We start from the raw sequence: 17,008 nt of genomic DNA, 5'->3' as shown, positions 1-17,008 counted from the left end.
ATGTTTCATCCAAAATACAGTGGTTGCCTTCTGCCAAAATAGAGTATGTAACATAAACATAGTTCCACCAAGGATTTTTCCTAATGTTTACTTTCTGAAGAAATAATCTCCTTGGCTTTGTTCATAACTGTCGCAATCTTTGGGGTGGTCTTGGCCCCATTACACTTTCTAGTGTCAGAATTTTCTTTCTTCTAACTCTGTAGGTGCTCTAGATGGCAATGGCATTTGGTCTTAAAGGGGAAAACTTTTATTTCACTTCTGTTAAAAATTGTGTTACATAAAACAAGAAACATTCTATCATAATGGTTGGGTAAATTATGCTATAGCTACTTGATATTGTTATATTGTACTTATAAACAAATTTTGCTGCTTATGGAATACTGTACTTCTCAAATCTGTTTAACTGTATAATCCATAATGAACATTTTGTAGAGCCTAGTATTCAGTACAGATTTTTTTTTTTAGTAATGTTTTGTTCTAAATATGAGGAAGTTTTTTATAAAATATGAAATGACATTAGATAAAATCATTTAGCTGTACTGGAATGCATTAGGTAAATTACTTATGTAAAGATGTTAATAATGTGTGAAATATGTTGTTTGCAGGTATAATGACCTAACAACTGATACAGGGAAAACATTTAGCTGATATCTAACATATAGTAAGATCTCAAATGTTAGGGTTTATTAGTACTTACTATTCATATCAGAAGTGAAATATTCTATAAACTAATGCATAGTACATTAATAAAGCTTGGTGTTTCAGAAAAAATTATACCCAAATAATTTGCTTTTAATAGCCTTCCTATTCATCCATTCATCCATTGATGGACATTTGGGCTCTTTCCATACTTTGGCTATTGTTGATAGTGCTGCCATAAACATGGTGGTGCATGTGTCCCTTCGAAACAGCAAACCTGTATCCCTTGGATAAATGCCTAGTAGTTCAATTGCTGGGTGGTAGGGTAGTTCTATTTTTAGTTTTTTGAGGAACCTGCATACTGTTTTCCAGAATGGCTGCACCAGCTTGCATTCCCAAGTAGCCTTCCTATTCAAATTCTGGTTCCACAACTTGCTGAATTTCTTTATATGCTATATTTAGAACTCTGCATCCCAAAGCAACAGAATATACTTTCTTCTCAAGTGCACATGGAACATTCTCCAAGATAGATCACATACTGGGTCACAAAACAGCTCTTCATAAATATACAAGAATTGAGATCATACCATGCATACTTTCAGACCACAATGCGATGAAGCTTGAAATAAACCACAGGAAAAAGTCTGGAAAACCTTCAAAAGCATGGAGGTTAAAGAACACCCTACTAAAGAATGAATGGGTCAACCAGGCAAGTAGAGAAGAAATTAAGAAATATATGGAAACAAACGAAAATGAAAATACAACAATCCAAACGCTTTGGGATGCAGTGAAGGCAGTCCTGAGAGGAAAATACATTGCAATCCAGGCCTATCTCAAGAAACAAGAAAAATCCCAAATACAAAATCTAACAGCACACCTAAAGGAAATAGAAACAGAGCAGCAAAGACACCCCAAAACCAGGAGAAGAAGAAAGATCACAGCAGGAATAAACAATATAGAATCTAAAAAAACTGTAGAGCAGATCAATGAAACCAAGAGTTGGTTTTTTGAAAAAATAAACAAAATTGATAAACCTCTAGCCAGGCTTCTCAAAAAGAAAAGGGAGATGACCCAAATAGATAAAATCGTGAATGAAAATGGAATTATTACAACCAATCCCTCAGAAATACAAGCTACTTGACACATCCCCAAAGGCAAGGGAATTAAAAGCAAAAATGAACTATTGGGACCTTATGAAGATAAAAAGCTTCTGCACAGCAAAGGAAACAATCAACAAAACTAAAAGGCAACCAACGGAATGGGAAAAGTTTTTTGCAAATGACATATCGGACAAAGGGCTAGTATCCAAAATCTATAAAGAGCTCACCAAACTCCACACCCGAAAAACAAATAATCCAGTGAAGAAATGGGCAGAAAACATGAATAGACACTTCTCTAAAGAAGACATCCGGAAGGCCAACAGGCACATGAAAAGATGCTCAACATCGCTCCTCATCAGGGAAATACAAATCAAAACCATACTCAGATACCACCTCATGCCAGTCAGAGTGGCCAAAATGAACAAGTCAGGAGACTATAGATGCTGGAGAGGATGTGGAGAAACGGGAACCCTCTTGCACTGTTGGTGGGAATGCAAACTGATGCAGCCACTCTGGAAAACAGCGTGGAGTTTCCTCAAAAATTTAAAAATAGACCTACCCTATGACCCAGCAGTAGCACTGCTAGGAATTTACCCAGGGGATACAGGAGTACTGATGCATAGGGGCACTTGTACCCCAATGTTTATAGCAGCACTCTCAACAATAGCCTTTCTCTTATGGAAAGAGCCTAAATGTCCATCAACTGATGAATGAATAAAGAAATTGTGGTTTATATACACAATGGAGTACTACGTGGCAATGAGAAAGAATGAAATATGGCCCTTTGTAGCAACGTGGATGGAAGTGGAGAGTGTGATGCTAAGTGAAATAAGCCATACAGAGAAAGACAGATACCATATGGTTTCACTCTTATGTGGATCCTGAGAAACTTAACAGAAACCCATGGGGGAGGGGAAGGAAAAAAAAAAAAGAGGTTAGAGTGGGAGAGAACCAAAGCATAAGAGACTCTTAAAAACTGAGAACAAACTGAGGGTTGACGGGGGGTGGGAGATGGGTATTGAAGAGGGCATTTTTTCGGGTGAGCACTGGGTGTTGTATGGAAACCAATTTGACAGTAAATTTCATAAAAAAACTTAAAAAAATAAATTTCTTTATCTGCAAAATGCAGATAATATCTACTTTAGAGAGTAATTGTTAAAATTAAGTGATACATATAATGGGTCCAGAACAATGTTTGGTGGAAGGCAAATATGTTAGCAATTGCTATCATTGCCTAACTTTTTGAAGGAAGCTTACCTGGTGTTGTGTTTGTGCCTTACCTTGTTGGCTTTTTTGTTGTTGTTGTTGTTGTTTTTAATTTTTAGATGACCAAGAAAATCATTTTGTGTTCTCACTGGTATAAATTTGTAAATCTGTTAATAGGCTCTCTGCTGCAGAAAAGAGAGTGACCGACATTCCCCAAACTTTTTGTCTTCTTTAGACACTCCTTTTAAGGTCAAACATCTTTTCAAAGCATGCAAAGCTCACTTTGCCACCCTAAAAATGTGACTGGCCAAATGCATAGTGTATACTTAGGTAGCTCAATATTTGTTTTTATCTTAGAAGATAAAATACACTATAAACAGTAGCCAAATTATGGAAAGAGCCCAAATGTCCATTGACGGACAAATGGATAAAGAAGATGTGATATATATATGCAATGGAGTATTATTTAGAGATCAAAAAGAATGAAATCATGGGGCATCCGGGTGGCTCAGTCAGTTAAGCATTGGACTTCAGCTCAGGTCATGATCTTGTGGTTCATGAGATCGAGCCCCACATTGGGCTCTGTGCTGACAGCTCAGAGCCTGGAGCCTGCTTCGGACTCTGTGTCTCCCTCTCTCTCTGTTCTTGCCCACTCACACACACTCTCTCTCTCTCTGTCTCTCAAAAATAAAATAAAACATTAAAAAAGTTTTTTAGGGGTGCCTGGGTGGCTCAGTCGGTTAAGCGTCCGACTTCGGCTCAGGTCATGATCTCGCGGTCCATGAGTTCAAGCCCCGTGTCAGGCTCTGTGCTGACCGCTCAGAGCCTGGAGCCTGTTTCAGATTCTGTGTCTCCCTCTCTCTCTGACCCTCCCCCGTTCATGCTCTGTTTCTCTCTGTCTCAAAAATAAATAAACGTTAAAAAAAAATTAAAAAAAAAATTTTTTTTAAAAAGAATGAAATCATGCCATTTGCAACAACATAGAAAGAACTAGAGTGTATTATGCTAAGCGACATAAGTCAGAGAAAGATAAATATCATATGATTTCATTCATATGTAGGATTTAAGAAACAATAGATAGAACATAGGGGAAAGGAAGGAAAAATAAGATAAAAACAGAGAGGGAGGCAAGTCATAAGAAACTCTTAAATACAGAGAACAAACTGAGGGTTGTTGGAGGGGTGTTGGCTGGAAGGATGGACTAAATGGGTGATGAGCATTAGGAGGGCACTTTTTGGGATGAGCACTGGGAATTATATTTAAGTGATGAATCACTAAATCCTGCTCCTGAAACCATTACTACACTATATGTTAACTGGCTTGGATTTAAATAAAATTAAAAATAATAATAAAATTAAAAAAGATAAAATATTTAGAAGTAATAATAATTAAATGACTACTCATTGTTTTAAGATTGAATACCTATTTATGAATTATAGAGAAAATTTATGAAGACTAACAATTTTTTTTTTGTATCTTTGTTTTTAGTTGGTAGATAAACTTAATACCAATACTGAAATGGAAGAAGTAATGAATGATTACAACATGGTAAGAAAATTTAAAAGTATAAGTAATAGATTTACATAGATCATATCACCCAAAACAAAGCATTCATATCTAGAAATAGTTTGATAAAACCTTACACACTTTACAGATAGGTATTACTTTGATCTTAAATATTTCTATTATAGTTGACTTCCCTTAGTTGCATTTTTTTCCATTAAAGATTTTAAAGTAATCTTGATACCCAATGTGGGATCCAACTTACAACACCAAGGTCAAGAGTTGCATGCTTTACCAACTGAGCCAGCCAGTGGCCCCTTAGTTGCTCTTTTTAAATTTCTTCCTATTGGTCATATCTCCCTAGTAGATGCTTTAGTATCTTTCTACAAGGCCATGTTTGAATTGGTCTCACACACAGCGCTAGTTAGGGAGTCTTGTCTATATTTCCTTACATATAAATTAGTTTGCAATACTTTTGGTTCAGTATTTGCACAAAAGGAACTGACTACTCACTGGAAATACAATTGCACTTTTACAAAGTTTTATAAGAAAGAGAGAAAAGTCAGTAGTTATATAATGCCAGACATAATACTACTTTTTGATTGATAAATGATACTTTGTGTTCAGTGTTCTTAGATTCTTTGGTAGACAACAAAAGGATAGAAGCTAACTTATTTTGATTATAAACATTTAGGAGAAACTAACATACATATAGCTTATAGTTTATATAACTTATAATTTCTTTATATAACTTTTATATAGTTTATAATATGGCTTAGAGCTTATACAGTCAGACTATTCTGTGAAAGCATAGAATTTATAAAATGACTTTCTAAATTAGAGTTCTAAAAACATGATAATTTCATGAAATTAGTCTTAACTTTAGAACACAGGAAAATTCCCAACTTAAATATATATATATATCTATATATATAGATATAGATATAGATATAGATATAGATATAGATAGATATAGATAGATTTAGATAGATTTATATAAATCTATATATAATCCTATATATATTTGATTTTATTTTTGAGTAATCTCTGCACCCAGTGTGGGCCTTGAACTCAAAACCCCAAGATGAAGAGTCATGCACTCTACCCACTAAGCCAGCTGGGCACCACTAAAAGTATATTTTTCATGCCAAATGTAAAATGTGAAAACCTCTTTATGTGTTTTGTCAGTTGTTTGGGATAGGTCAAAATTCTAGGCTGAATATAGACAGGTAGAGTCACATAGGAGTACTCAGGGTAAAATTCTGAATAATTTAAGAATAAAACTTGCGTTGGCCCTTAATTCAGCATATTACTAATCAACTGTTGAACAGCCAATAAATATTAGATTCTGTTTACATAAATTAAGTTTACGTTGGATTATTTGATAGATCACTAAAGAACAGTGAATATTTTTGGTTTAGATTACAATGCCTGTGAAAAAGACTTCCTTTTCCAGGGGTTGTAGTTCGTTCAGTGAAATAAGTACCGTATTTTTTTTTTTTAAACTTTGACAGTGGCGTTAGGATTATGATAATCTCTCAAATTGTTTATGACCAGCATACCTTTTAAAGAAGTAGCTCAGTTGAATGGTAATTTTTATCACTAACTTCTGTGTTAACTCTTTATTCAGCTTAAAGCTCAAAATGATCGAGAAACACAAAGTATGGATATCATATTTACTGAAAGACAAGCGTAAGTACAATCCATGTAGAAATCAAACATTTACAAGTGAACTATATTAGGCAATTTAACTTTGGAGTCCTTTATTTCCTTAGAAATTTTCTCGTTTTCCTCTGTTACATTTTTGTATTTTAAAAATTTGAATATTTGCAAAACAAATTTTATTGTTTATACATTTGTTATCTTCATTTACCACTAAGAAGCCAAATCCTGTATAAATAAAATAACTACATAGATCAGATAAATAAAATTTCTGTTTTAAGTACTTTAAAATCTAAGATGGATGAGAACATCTCCATCTCTGCCACTTTTAATTTTATTAATTTTATTTTATTTTTGATTTTTTTAAGGTTTATTTATTTTGAAAGAGGACATGAACAGGGGAGGGGGAGAGAGAGAGAGAGAGAGAGAGAGAGAGAGAGAGAGAGAGAGAGAGAGAGAATCCCAAGCAGGCTCTGCTGTCAGCGCAGAGCCTCACTCAGGCTTGGTCTCAGGAACTGCGAGAGCACGACCTGAGCCAATATCAAGAGTCAGATGTTCAACCAACTGAGCACCCAGGTGCCCCTACCACTTGTAATTTTAACCTGAGCTTTTTAACTATTTTGAATTATGATATTTAAGTCCCAGCCTAATAAAAGGGACATTATTAGTGGGCTATTTATATTATTTCATTATTGAATTATTAGTTTATAATTAATAGTTATATTAATGCATATATATATATATATATATATGGATCTTTATATATAACATGTTTAAAAAACATGTGGCAGTGACAGCAATGTCTACAAAGATGTAGATGTGATGTGGTTATCTTAGTCCGTTTGGGATGCTATAACAAAATACCATAAACTGAGTATTTTATAAACAACCAGAATTTGTTGCTCACAGTTCTAGAGGCTGAGAAGACCAAGCTCAAGGCACCAGCATGGTCCCATTCTGGTGAAGGCCCTCTTCATGGTTCATACCAGGCATTTTCTTGCTGTATCCTCCCAAGGCAGAGGGGGTCTGTGGGATCTCTTTTATAAGCATGCTGATCCTATTCATGAGGGCTTCAGCCTCATTACCTAGTCAGTACACAAAGACTGCACCTACTAATACCTTTGGGGGTTAGGATTTCAACACAAATTTTTGAGTGACATAAATATTCAGATAACAGCAGTTAACATAATTATTCTTCCTTGATTTTTAGCCTTAATTAAATACTATCTAAGGCAATGCAAACATAAAAAGATAAGCTATTATTATACACACACCCCATACATATTTTGTCTCAGAATTTTATCAGTATTAATCTCTTTGAGAGCGAGGATAATAAGTAACCGTAATTACTGAAATTCTGTAACACATATACTGTCCTATTACTTATGCACGTAAATATTTGATAAAGAATAGGATGTTTACAGGTAATTTTAAAACATTTGGAAGATAAATATAATTTTTCTGTTGATTAAAAACAAAGCATCAATCTATCGTTTGATGCTGTTATAAAGTGTGCCTTAGAAATTACAAATCCTGGAAGTCCCTTCCCATTTACAAAGCAAATTCCATATTTATGGTGACCAGGTTGTTACTAGAAAATTTTCTTTTTTACTGTTGTTTTTGTTCTGGTTTTAAACCATTTAGCAAGCATTTATCACTTACCATACATAAAATACTCTCCTAGGTACCTAAGGAATAAATAATAAACTGTAGTCCATTTATATTTTATAATGGACTTTGATAAAAAAAACTATATAAAGTGTTTTTTATAGAGTTTAGAACCTTTAGAGTCTGGAACATTTAGGTCCTCATTTATTTCCTCATTTATCTGCAGTTGTATAATATTCAAGTCAGATTTGTATATATTATATGTACATGTTTTATAGATACTTCATCCAGAAAGATAACTCACAGATTATAAATTTAAGAATGCCACAGGCTTTATGTCTATTAGGTTCATTTAGTTGAGGAAAAAGTTCTTAAAATATGGTAGTTTGTCCTGAAATGTGAGAACTTTCAAACTTTATATTGGCAGTTTGTAATTGAGGCTGAGTGAAATTGGTTCTCCTGACCCTGTTAAGCAGAAAATTAAATTAAGAACAAAAGTTACCTTCAAGAAGTTTACTTTTATATGCAGAGGGATAGACTTACTTCATGTGTTAATCAGATGGTCAGCATCTCAATAACACAAGGCTGTATCTTGACCACATTCAAAGGGAACAAGTAATTTCATACCTTGAGAAGGCAAGTCTAAAAACTTTTTTTCATTCTGTTTTATAGTACTACCATTTAGTGATTTAGTGTGGTGACTAAACCATCTGGTTTATTATGTAACACCTATTCATAATCAGTTAGTTATATTATGCAGCCTTAATATATTACTACAGCATTAAGAAACTTGGTTTTAATTTAGTTTCACATGCCAAAAAAAAAAAAATTTAGTTTTGCATGCCAATATTCAATTATAAGAGTTTTAAGAAAATAGATGTAGTTTGCTCATGTAGTATTTCATTTTACTACATTTTTTTCAGTATTAATATTTGCCTCTTAGGAAATGATATTTTGGTAAAATAATAGCTTTTTAGAAAAAGGTGCATTTTTGGGAATGCAACCTGGTGCAGCCACTCTGGAAAACAGTATGGAGGTTCCTCAAAAAACTAGAAATAGAACTACCCTACAACCCAGTAATTGATCCACGGGATACAGGCGTGCTGTTTCGAAGGGATACATGCACCCCCATGTTTATAGCAGCACTATCAACAATAGCCAAAGTATGGAAAGAACCCAAATGTCCATTGATGGATGAATGGATAAAGAAGATGTGGTATGTATATACAATGGAGTATTACTTGGCATTCAAAAAGAATGAAATCTTGCCATTTGCAACTACGTGGATGGAACTGGAGGGTATTATGCTAAGTGAAATTAGTCAGAGAAAGACAAATACCATGACTTCACTCATATGAGGAATTTAAGAGACAAAACAGATGAACATAAGGGAAAGGAAACAAAAATAATATAAAAACGGGAAGGGGGATAAAACAGAAGAGACTCATAAATATGGAGAACAAACTGAGGGTTACTGGAGGGGTTATGGGAGGGAGGATGGGGGTAAGGGGCACTAAGGAATCTATTCCTGAAATCATTGTTGCACTATATGCTAACTAATTTGGATGTAAATTTTAAAAAATTTTAAAAATTAAAAAGGTGCATTTTGTTTCCATAATTATCTCTTATAATTGAGATTTAAAACAATAAAGTATAAATGATATTATCTAGTAAGAAATTTTACATGTAAAACATTTATGTCCTTTATTGAAAACATGTTTCTATAAACACAGACAAATATACATTATAAATAAGTGAGTTCTATTTGACAGGGCATATATATATCATCCTTAACAGTTTTTATTTTCCTCATTAGACATTTGAGCTGAATTTACTATTGGTATAATGGCTATTCTGCAGAATATAACATATATCTACATTATTTTTAGTTTCTTTTTTCTAAGAAACTATTAGGTGCATAGGCATTTTGAGAAATGACACAAAAATAAAACAGTGTATTAAACACTTATGTTCCCATCTCCCAGCTCCATCAGCTCATATCCATTCCTGCTCCATACAGACCTCTAGGCACTCACTACTGCCTTCCCTGTATTACGATGAAGAAGTTCTAAAGATATTGTATTATTTCATCTAGAAAAGTATTTTATTTTAGTGTTTTAGAGATGTTCTCTAAAAGATATAGATAAATACACTTAATTTCCACCCATATGGAAGGTAAAAATGATGGATTGTTTTTTACAGCTTTTAATGCCACTGTTTGCATTAAGTTGTTAAATTATGATTGCAGCCAACTGAATTAGTAAATAATACGAATTAGTAAATAATTAACTTCAGACCCTTCCTATAATAGTTTAAGGCCATTGTTGTCCAAACTACATTTTTTGGACCATTAATGTGCTATGAACTCTTTATGGGCATACTTCAAATAAAGGGTTTTGTTGTCAAGTAAGTTTGGAAAATTCTTAAAACTTGGTTCTTGAAGAGCAGAGTACTTTAGCTTAGTAGAGTTTCAAATAAGTCATATGACAAAGAATCTTGTTTCACTTTGTTGAAACTCAGTATTTCGTATAGGAATTCAGTAGTAATTTGCCCATGTACCTTTTCCCCCCTTATAAGTATTTCTGGGCATTTTTCTGGAAATTAATATTCTGTAAAACAATTTGGGCCATCTACAGGATCCCAAACAGCTGTGCCTGGACCAGCGGAAATTTCTCACGTCCAGCCAAATTCGTTTGAATAGAGTTCTCCTGGGGCGCCTGGGTGGCGCAGTCGGTTAAGCGTCCGACTTCAGCCAGGTCACGATCTCGCGGTCCGTGAGTTCGAGCCCCGCGTCAGGCTCTGGGCTGATGGCTCAGAGCCTGGAGCCTGTTTCCGATTCTGTGTCTCCCTCTCTCTGCCCCTCCCCCGTTCATGCCCTGTCTTTCTCTGTCCCAAAAATAAATAAACGTTGAAAAAAAAATTAAAAAAAAAAAAGAATAGAGTTCTCCTAAGAGAGGGAAAAAAATAGATTTTTAAAAACAGGATTCACAGATACTTGTGATAGCCACTTTGGAAGCCACCATACTGTTCATTTGTGACGATCATGCCTTATGGTGATGGTCTTTCTTTATAGACAAACTCGGTACTTTTTTTTTTTTTTGGAAATCAGTAGTAACTTGTTAGGGATTGTGCCTGAACATTGTGCCTGGGCTTTAAGTTAGTACTAAATTTTCAGGAAATTTATTGTGCTAATTCTGGAAGCATTGAAAAAATATTTTCCAATTCCATGAATTCATTCTATGAGCATAAAATCAATCTTAGTCTGTTGTATATTTAAGCTTCTTCACTTTGACTTCTCATATCCAAAACCTTTATTTTTCACTTACTCCAGTCAATAAATGTTAATATAATTTAATATGTAGTGAATCAAATATCTGGGCTAATATGAGAATCAATTCATTTTAATTAATGAATAATTTACTTTAGGTCTTTTTCTTACTAGGATGTATGGTCTCCTGAATACTGCTGAGAAAAGTAATACTTCTGTTGTAACTGTTAGCTACCGGGTAATGTCGTTTACTATATTTGCACATACTTGCTCAGTACCAATGAGAAAAACATGATTTTATGATATTCATGTGTTGTAATTAATATGAAAGTACTACTAGCCACAGTTTGGTATGTCACATGCCTAATCTCTATGTCTAAACTGTGAGTGAGCCAGTAACATTTTTAAAGAATCAAACATTGAAGAGAATTAATTTTCTTCACGTAATTCATGAGTATCTATATATTTGTCTTCAATAAACCCATCATCGTCTATTACAAATGAATGTAGTTGTTCAAATATTACTGTAGTTTCTTCAGAGTTTGTATGTGAGGCCTGTGAAAGAGAACTTGAATTTTCAGTAAAACCATCTTCATAGGTTTCTGCTTCATGCTCTTCCAGGCGATGATGATTGTAACTAAGCAGAAAATTATACCATATTGGGCATTTGATAGCAATAAAAATGAGGAATGAAGTCATCAATACAGTGACTACCACACCGAGAAGAAAAGCCCAGCTTTTTCCAAGAAGTTCATGTTCTTAATTGGAATACCGAGAAAGAGAGAGAGAGAAAGAGATTTTGTTAAATTGACAAAAATAAAATAATCATAATTACATGTCCTAATAACTCCATAGTATTGGTATTAGAAATAAACACACATTCTAATTTTCTTTAAACAAAAGTTACTAAGACTACAGTAAATTAAGATATTTCATAGTGTGGTGAGAAAATACCTTTTTTTCAAAATAGCTACCTATCTTTGCAGATACTGTTTATCAATTCACCTTAAAACATTATTGATTTATACCTGTTGAGAATTGTTACTTAACCAGTCGAAAGTAAGGCTCAGAGAAGTTAAATAAGTTGCATTATGGCATTGGATGGTAACTGGCAGAACCTGGTTTGGAAACCTAGTATTTTGTAAATGTTTTGTTGAAATGAGGAATTGTTCTTTTACATTGTTTCTAGAAATTTAAAATTCAGTTTATTTAGTCTACTGCCCCAATATTAATATTTAAGACCAGTACATTACCTGAATTTTTTAAGTTGTTCAAAGAGCTGTTAAATGTTGAATTGTTAATGGACTGAGAGTGGTTATAAAGATCTTCATTTATAGGTGGAGAAAATTTTGAGTAGCATTCAGCATTGTATGGTACAGTTGTGATACTATAGCGTTTCAGGATATCTGGGTAGGCACATGTGGTGATGTTCTCATTTTCTGGTAAATCAGAATTAAGATTTGTTAGGGAAAATAGGATTAATAATATTAGTAAATTTTTATAGCTAACATTTTATAATTATTTTTACCTAGAATTTTTGGTAATGACCTGTCATCATTAAAGATTATAAGAAAGAAACTCTTGTATTTGCCTAGCAACACTATAAGGGAAAGATTCATATTCTTGTTTATTAAGTTATTTTATGAATATAGTTCAAGTGTAATATGTTTATTGTTTAGTTTATGTATTAAAGTAAAGATGGTATGATTAAGATTGTGGTGAAAATTGATCACAGGCAGAGCATGGTTTGCAGTTAAGCAAATAGGGCACCTGTTTTTATCTACTCTCTGGCAGGATATCCTAAGAAAAGGAAATACCTAAAAAAATTACTCTTATGTATTCACACTGCAAACTTAAAACATGAAGTGATAGTATCATTTCACATATATAGAACATTTAAAATTTTCTTTTCTTTTTTTTTTTTTTTCCTGAAAGGCAGAGGAAGAACATCTATTCAGCAATTACTTTTTATTGTTTCTTCCTGCTTCCCGTAAACAGGAATAGTTTCTTTTTCTTTAAAACATGAAGTGAGAGACTTTCCTGGGGTGGTACAATCAAAAATCAATCACATTTTGGTTTTGATTAAATTATGTTAGCTTACCTAGTGTCACATTTGAGGTGTTCAACCATTTCTGCAAATTCAGTAGACTACAAGAGCAGTTCCATGGATTTCCATATAAAATTATTAATTCCAGATGAAACATTCGTGGTACATCAAAATAGCTTATCAAATTGCCTTGCAGATTCAGAAGTATTAGGTTTTTTAGAGGCACAAATATATCAGGATTCAGTTGAAATATTTTGTTTTGACAGAGATGTAACTGTTTTAGTTTATTTAAGCCTATGAACGCACCCTGTTGAATTATGTGGATGGAGTTTGTACACATATTTAAAATTTCTAGGTTGGAGAGGTTACCAAAGCTGTTATTATATAACATAATGATATTGTTCTCAATCAAATAGAGTTCAGTGAGTAAAAAATAGGTCTGTAGAACCCTTGTGTCTGTAACATTCAGAGAAATTTGGTTATAACTGAGATCAAGTATAGTAATGTTTTTATTGATATCCACTGGAATTAATGAATAATTCATTTCAGTGAAATTATATTTGACTTCCTAAAAAAGAAAAAATCAGAAATTAATTAGGAAAAATATTGACAGAATTTCCCAAATTTTCATATCCAGGTAATTAGATATTTAGGAGAAAATAGTTTTAGAAAATATTTCCTCTCTAATATTTGATGTTACAGTGTAAAAAAGGTAAAGAAAATACTTTTATTTATCGGGATGAAATACTGAAGATTAAGGAAATTCTGATACATGTAATTGAGCAAAGATCTTCTAGTTTACCATATATACTTTATGTTATTACAGAAAGAAAGACTATGGGTGTAATTCCATTTATGTATGTGGAAATACATGGCAAATAATAATTCTCTTATTTAGTACTTCATTTGTGCAGATTTATAATGAAATTTAAAATTTGTTGTTTTTAAAAATCAGAGCTACCAACACTAGGGCTATTAAATCATTAAATCATTCAGAAATATTACTCAAGATATAACTCTATAGAATTAACAGATCAAAGTTTCGTGTTTTAAAAGAAAATATTTATTGGGGCACCAGGGTGGCTTAGTTAAACGTCCAACTCAACTCTGGCTCAGGTCAAGCTGCGTCCTGGGCTCTGCACTGGGCATGGAACCTGCTTAACATTCTCTCTCTTCCTTTCTCTCTGTCCCTTCCCTGCTTATGTTCTCTCTCAAAATAAATGAAAATACATACTTTATTAATTTTTTTAAGTAATATCTGTACCCAGCATGGGGCTTGAACTCATGATCCCAAGATCAAGAATCATGTCCTACCGACTGAGCCAGCCAGGTGCCCCCAGAAAATATTTATTTTATAACAGAAATTGAACCATGTATTGAATTTAAGAGCCAGGAAGCATGAAGAAGTGCTTTCCTTATTTGGATATAGAGCCAAAAAAATAGTTCTTATTTTGACTATTTTTGCAATTGAAGTATCTCCCTAAAAACAATAATGTAACAACAATAATTTTCCTCATAAATATATGATTTAAAAAAAAAATCCTACATTTTAAAAAGTAGTGTTTGGGGGTGCCTGGCTGGTTCAGTTGGTAGAGCATGTGACGCTTAATCTTCAGGCCCTGAGTTTGAGCCCCACTTTGGGAGTAGAGATTACTTAAAACAAGACAGTGGTGTTTATGTCCTGAAACTAATCTCACATTTTATAGTGAAAACTTTTAAAGAACTAAGTTAAAAAAAAAAATGGGGGCACCTGGGTGGCTCAGTCATTTGTGTCCGACTCTTGATTTCGACTCAGGTCATGATCCCAGGGTTGTGGGATCAAGTCCCACGTTTGGCTCCATGGCTGAGCATTGAGCCTACTTGTCTCTCTCTCTCTCTCTCTCTCTCTCTCTCCCTCTCCCTCTCCCTCTCCCTCTCCCTCTCCCTCTCCCTCTCCCTCTCCCTCTCTCCCTCTCTCCCCCCCCATCTGCCCCTTTCCACCACTCGAACATGTGCTCTCTGTCTAAAATAAAAAAATAAATAAAAAGCATGTGTTTTCAATTTATAAAAAAAAATTTATAGACTGCTTTTGTCAAATTAGAATCCAGCTTACATATCACAGATTTTGAATATAGACAGCTAAACATTTGGTTGTGATAGCTTGGATTTTTTTCTTTTATTGTCTTGGGATATTTTACTAAATGTACACAAAGTATACCTTTGAAAATATTGGTTGTAAAAACTTACTGTTCTAGAAGACTGGCTGTCGTCTGATAACAATAGCATGGAGAGGGGCCAAAACAAGATTGTGATGCATGTAGTTTTCATATCGGAAGCCTGATAGAAAAGAGAGTATTTTCATCTCAGTAGGATACTAGAACTTTAGAGATGATTGAGGACATTTTGATTTCCTTTTTTCTCCTTGTAAATCTATTTTTTCTTAAAATATGTAAAATGTAAAACAAGTACATGTCCCTGAACTCTTCCTTGCTCTCTAATCTTAACAAATTGGAAAGCTCCTGGCAAATGAAATTTGAATATATTTTAGAATGTTTATGAGTTCCTGAATTGATTGAAAAGAAATTTAATAGAACTGGTTGTATATTTTAAAATTTTAATAATGTGCGTGAAAGAAAGTTTTATATACATACATATGTGTACATGTTTAATATGCTTATATTGTTATTTCTTGTTTTTTTTAGATTTTAGGCATTGTCTGTTGGTATAATCCATTGACTTAAAACCGTAGGAGTTGAGAGCCTTCAGCTCTTTTTCAAACTCTTGCTACCTTCATCTCCAATCCATCAAATGTATGCTTTTTATCTCTTCATTCTCCAAACATAGTTACTTATAATTTTGGCTAGATGAGTATTCAGGGCTTATCATGAACGTATAAATACTGTTAATGACTGAGCCATGTAACAGGATTACTTTCCTGTTCCTGTACACTTTTTTTTCCTCTAAATTACTGTATTTTTCATGTGCTTAGTTTTTTTTTTATTTTTTTATGAATTGATACCTAAACTCTCCCCTAACATATCGCTAAATAGTTTATACTTATTAGATATTTAACATTCCATCTTCTTAAAGAAGTCTCTCCTTAGGCCTTACTTAGAATGAAATTGCTGGACTTTTTCTTGGGAATCCCTAAATGTTATTATCCTTAGTTTTTTTGTTTTGTTTTGTTTTGTTTTTCTCTTGGACTGGTTGGCTTTCCCAAAATGACTTTCAACTGTCTGAACAGATAAGGCCAGGTAGTGAGCTGAAAGCTGAGTGGTGAAAAAGGGGGGTTTATCTCAGTAATTAGTATGTAAACTTTAACTTACTCCCCGTTTTTGGACTAACATTCCTGCATTCACTTGTGGTTAGTGCCCAGATTCCCTTTGTTGTATTCTCCCCAGAGGGAAAAAAAAGGCCTCAGTCTTGTGCTTATGTAGGAGAGGAACTTTACTTGGCTGGGCAGAGGCAAGAAGGAAGAATTTTAACTATGTTTTATTCCTTTCTTCTCCAGTTCCAGAGTACCTGGTGCTGCCAGTTTCTGGGCCATTTATGGGTTCTGTGGTATAATTCAAGCAACTTCTCAGCTTGCCCCACTGCTGGCTTGGAAACATTTTGCTTTCCTAGATTCCACTTAACCATTAACTTTCAAGTTTCTTGGTTTTATTGCTGTTGCCCTCTCTTCCATTCTCTTTGTCCTTATTACTTTTTATTTTCATTTAAGTCAGGTTTGGGTCAGGAGTCAAAGTTAACGTGTACATCCAACATGCCATCTTTAACTGGAAATTACCATTAATTTGAGTAAACTCTTGTTGCTAAATAATTACTTTCCATTTAGTCATTTTATTCATGACCTTGATGTTTCTTGTTTTTATCTGTTTTCTTAAAGTCAGCATTAGAAAACTATATTGCAAACAAATGATCATTTAAGAGGATATGAATATATCCTGTTATAATCCTTATTGGCTTTCTGAAATTTAGTCTTTTAAATCTTATAGC

General features: G+C 33.6%; 2 protein-coding genes across 5 annotated transcripts in view; one reads left to right on the top strand and one right to left on the bottom strand.

Moving 5' to 3' along the window:
- IFT74 (intraflagellar transport 74) overlaps positions 1–17,008 on the top strand; it is an 88,782-nt gene that overhangs the window by 19,744 nt on the left and 52,030 nt on the right. For all 4 annotated transcript variants that reach the window (XR_007146419.1, XM_047830797.1, XM_047830796.1 and 1 more), the window contains exons 7-8: positions 4,434–4,493; positions 6,079–6,140. Coding sequence is in view for 3 of the 4 variants with exons in the window: in XM_047830797.1 (XP_047686753.1) it covers positions 4,434–4,493; positions 6,079–6,140 (122 nt within the window). In the remaining variant the exon portion in view is untranslated. The remainder of the gene's footprint in view (positions 1–4,433; positions 4,494–6,078; positions 6,141–17,008) is intronic.
- LRRC19 (leucine rich repeat containing 19) lies at positions 11,384–15,349 on the bottom strand. The gene is made up of 4 exons (XM_047830799.1): positions 15,260–15,349; positions 13,088–13,601; positions 12,240–12,425; positions 11,384–11,744 (listed from the first exon to the last, which is right to left on the bottom strand). The coding sequence occupies exons 1-4, from the start codon at positions 15,338–15,340 to the stop codon at positions 11,416–11,418; spliced, it is 1,110 nt and encodes a 369-aa protein (XP_047686755.1). The 5' UTR covers positions 15,341–15,349; the 3' UTR covers positions 11,384–11,415.

The sequence above is a fragment of the Prionailurus viverrinus genome, chromosome D4, assembly GCF_022837055.1.
Source record: "Prionailurus viverrinus isolate Anna chromosome D4, UM_Priviv_1.0, whole genome shotgun sequence".
Classification (NCBI taxonomy): domain Eukaryota; kingdom Metazoa; phylum Chordata; class Mammalia; order Carnivora; family Felidae; genus Prionailurus; species Prionailurus viverrinus.
This window is presented reverse-complemented; position numbering and strand designations above follow the sequence as displayed.

Bases quoted from the DNA above. Each gene is read 5' to 3' on its own strand.
- LRRC19 (XM_047830799.1), bottom strand. From the start codon at position 15,340: ATGAAAACTACATGCATCACAATCTTGTTTTGGCCCCTCTCCATGCTA. The intron at 13,602-15,259 runs GTAAGTTTTTAC...TTTCTTTTTTAG, and splicing joins ACAGCCAGTCTTCTAGAACA to GAAGTCAAATATAATTTCAC. The intron at 11,745-12,239 runs GTAATGTACTGG...ATTCCAATTAAG, and splicing joins GAACAACTTAAAAAATTCAG to AACATGAACTTCTTGGAAAA.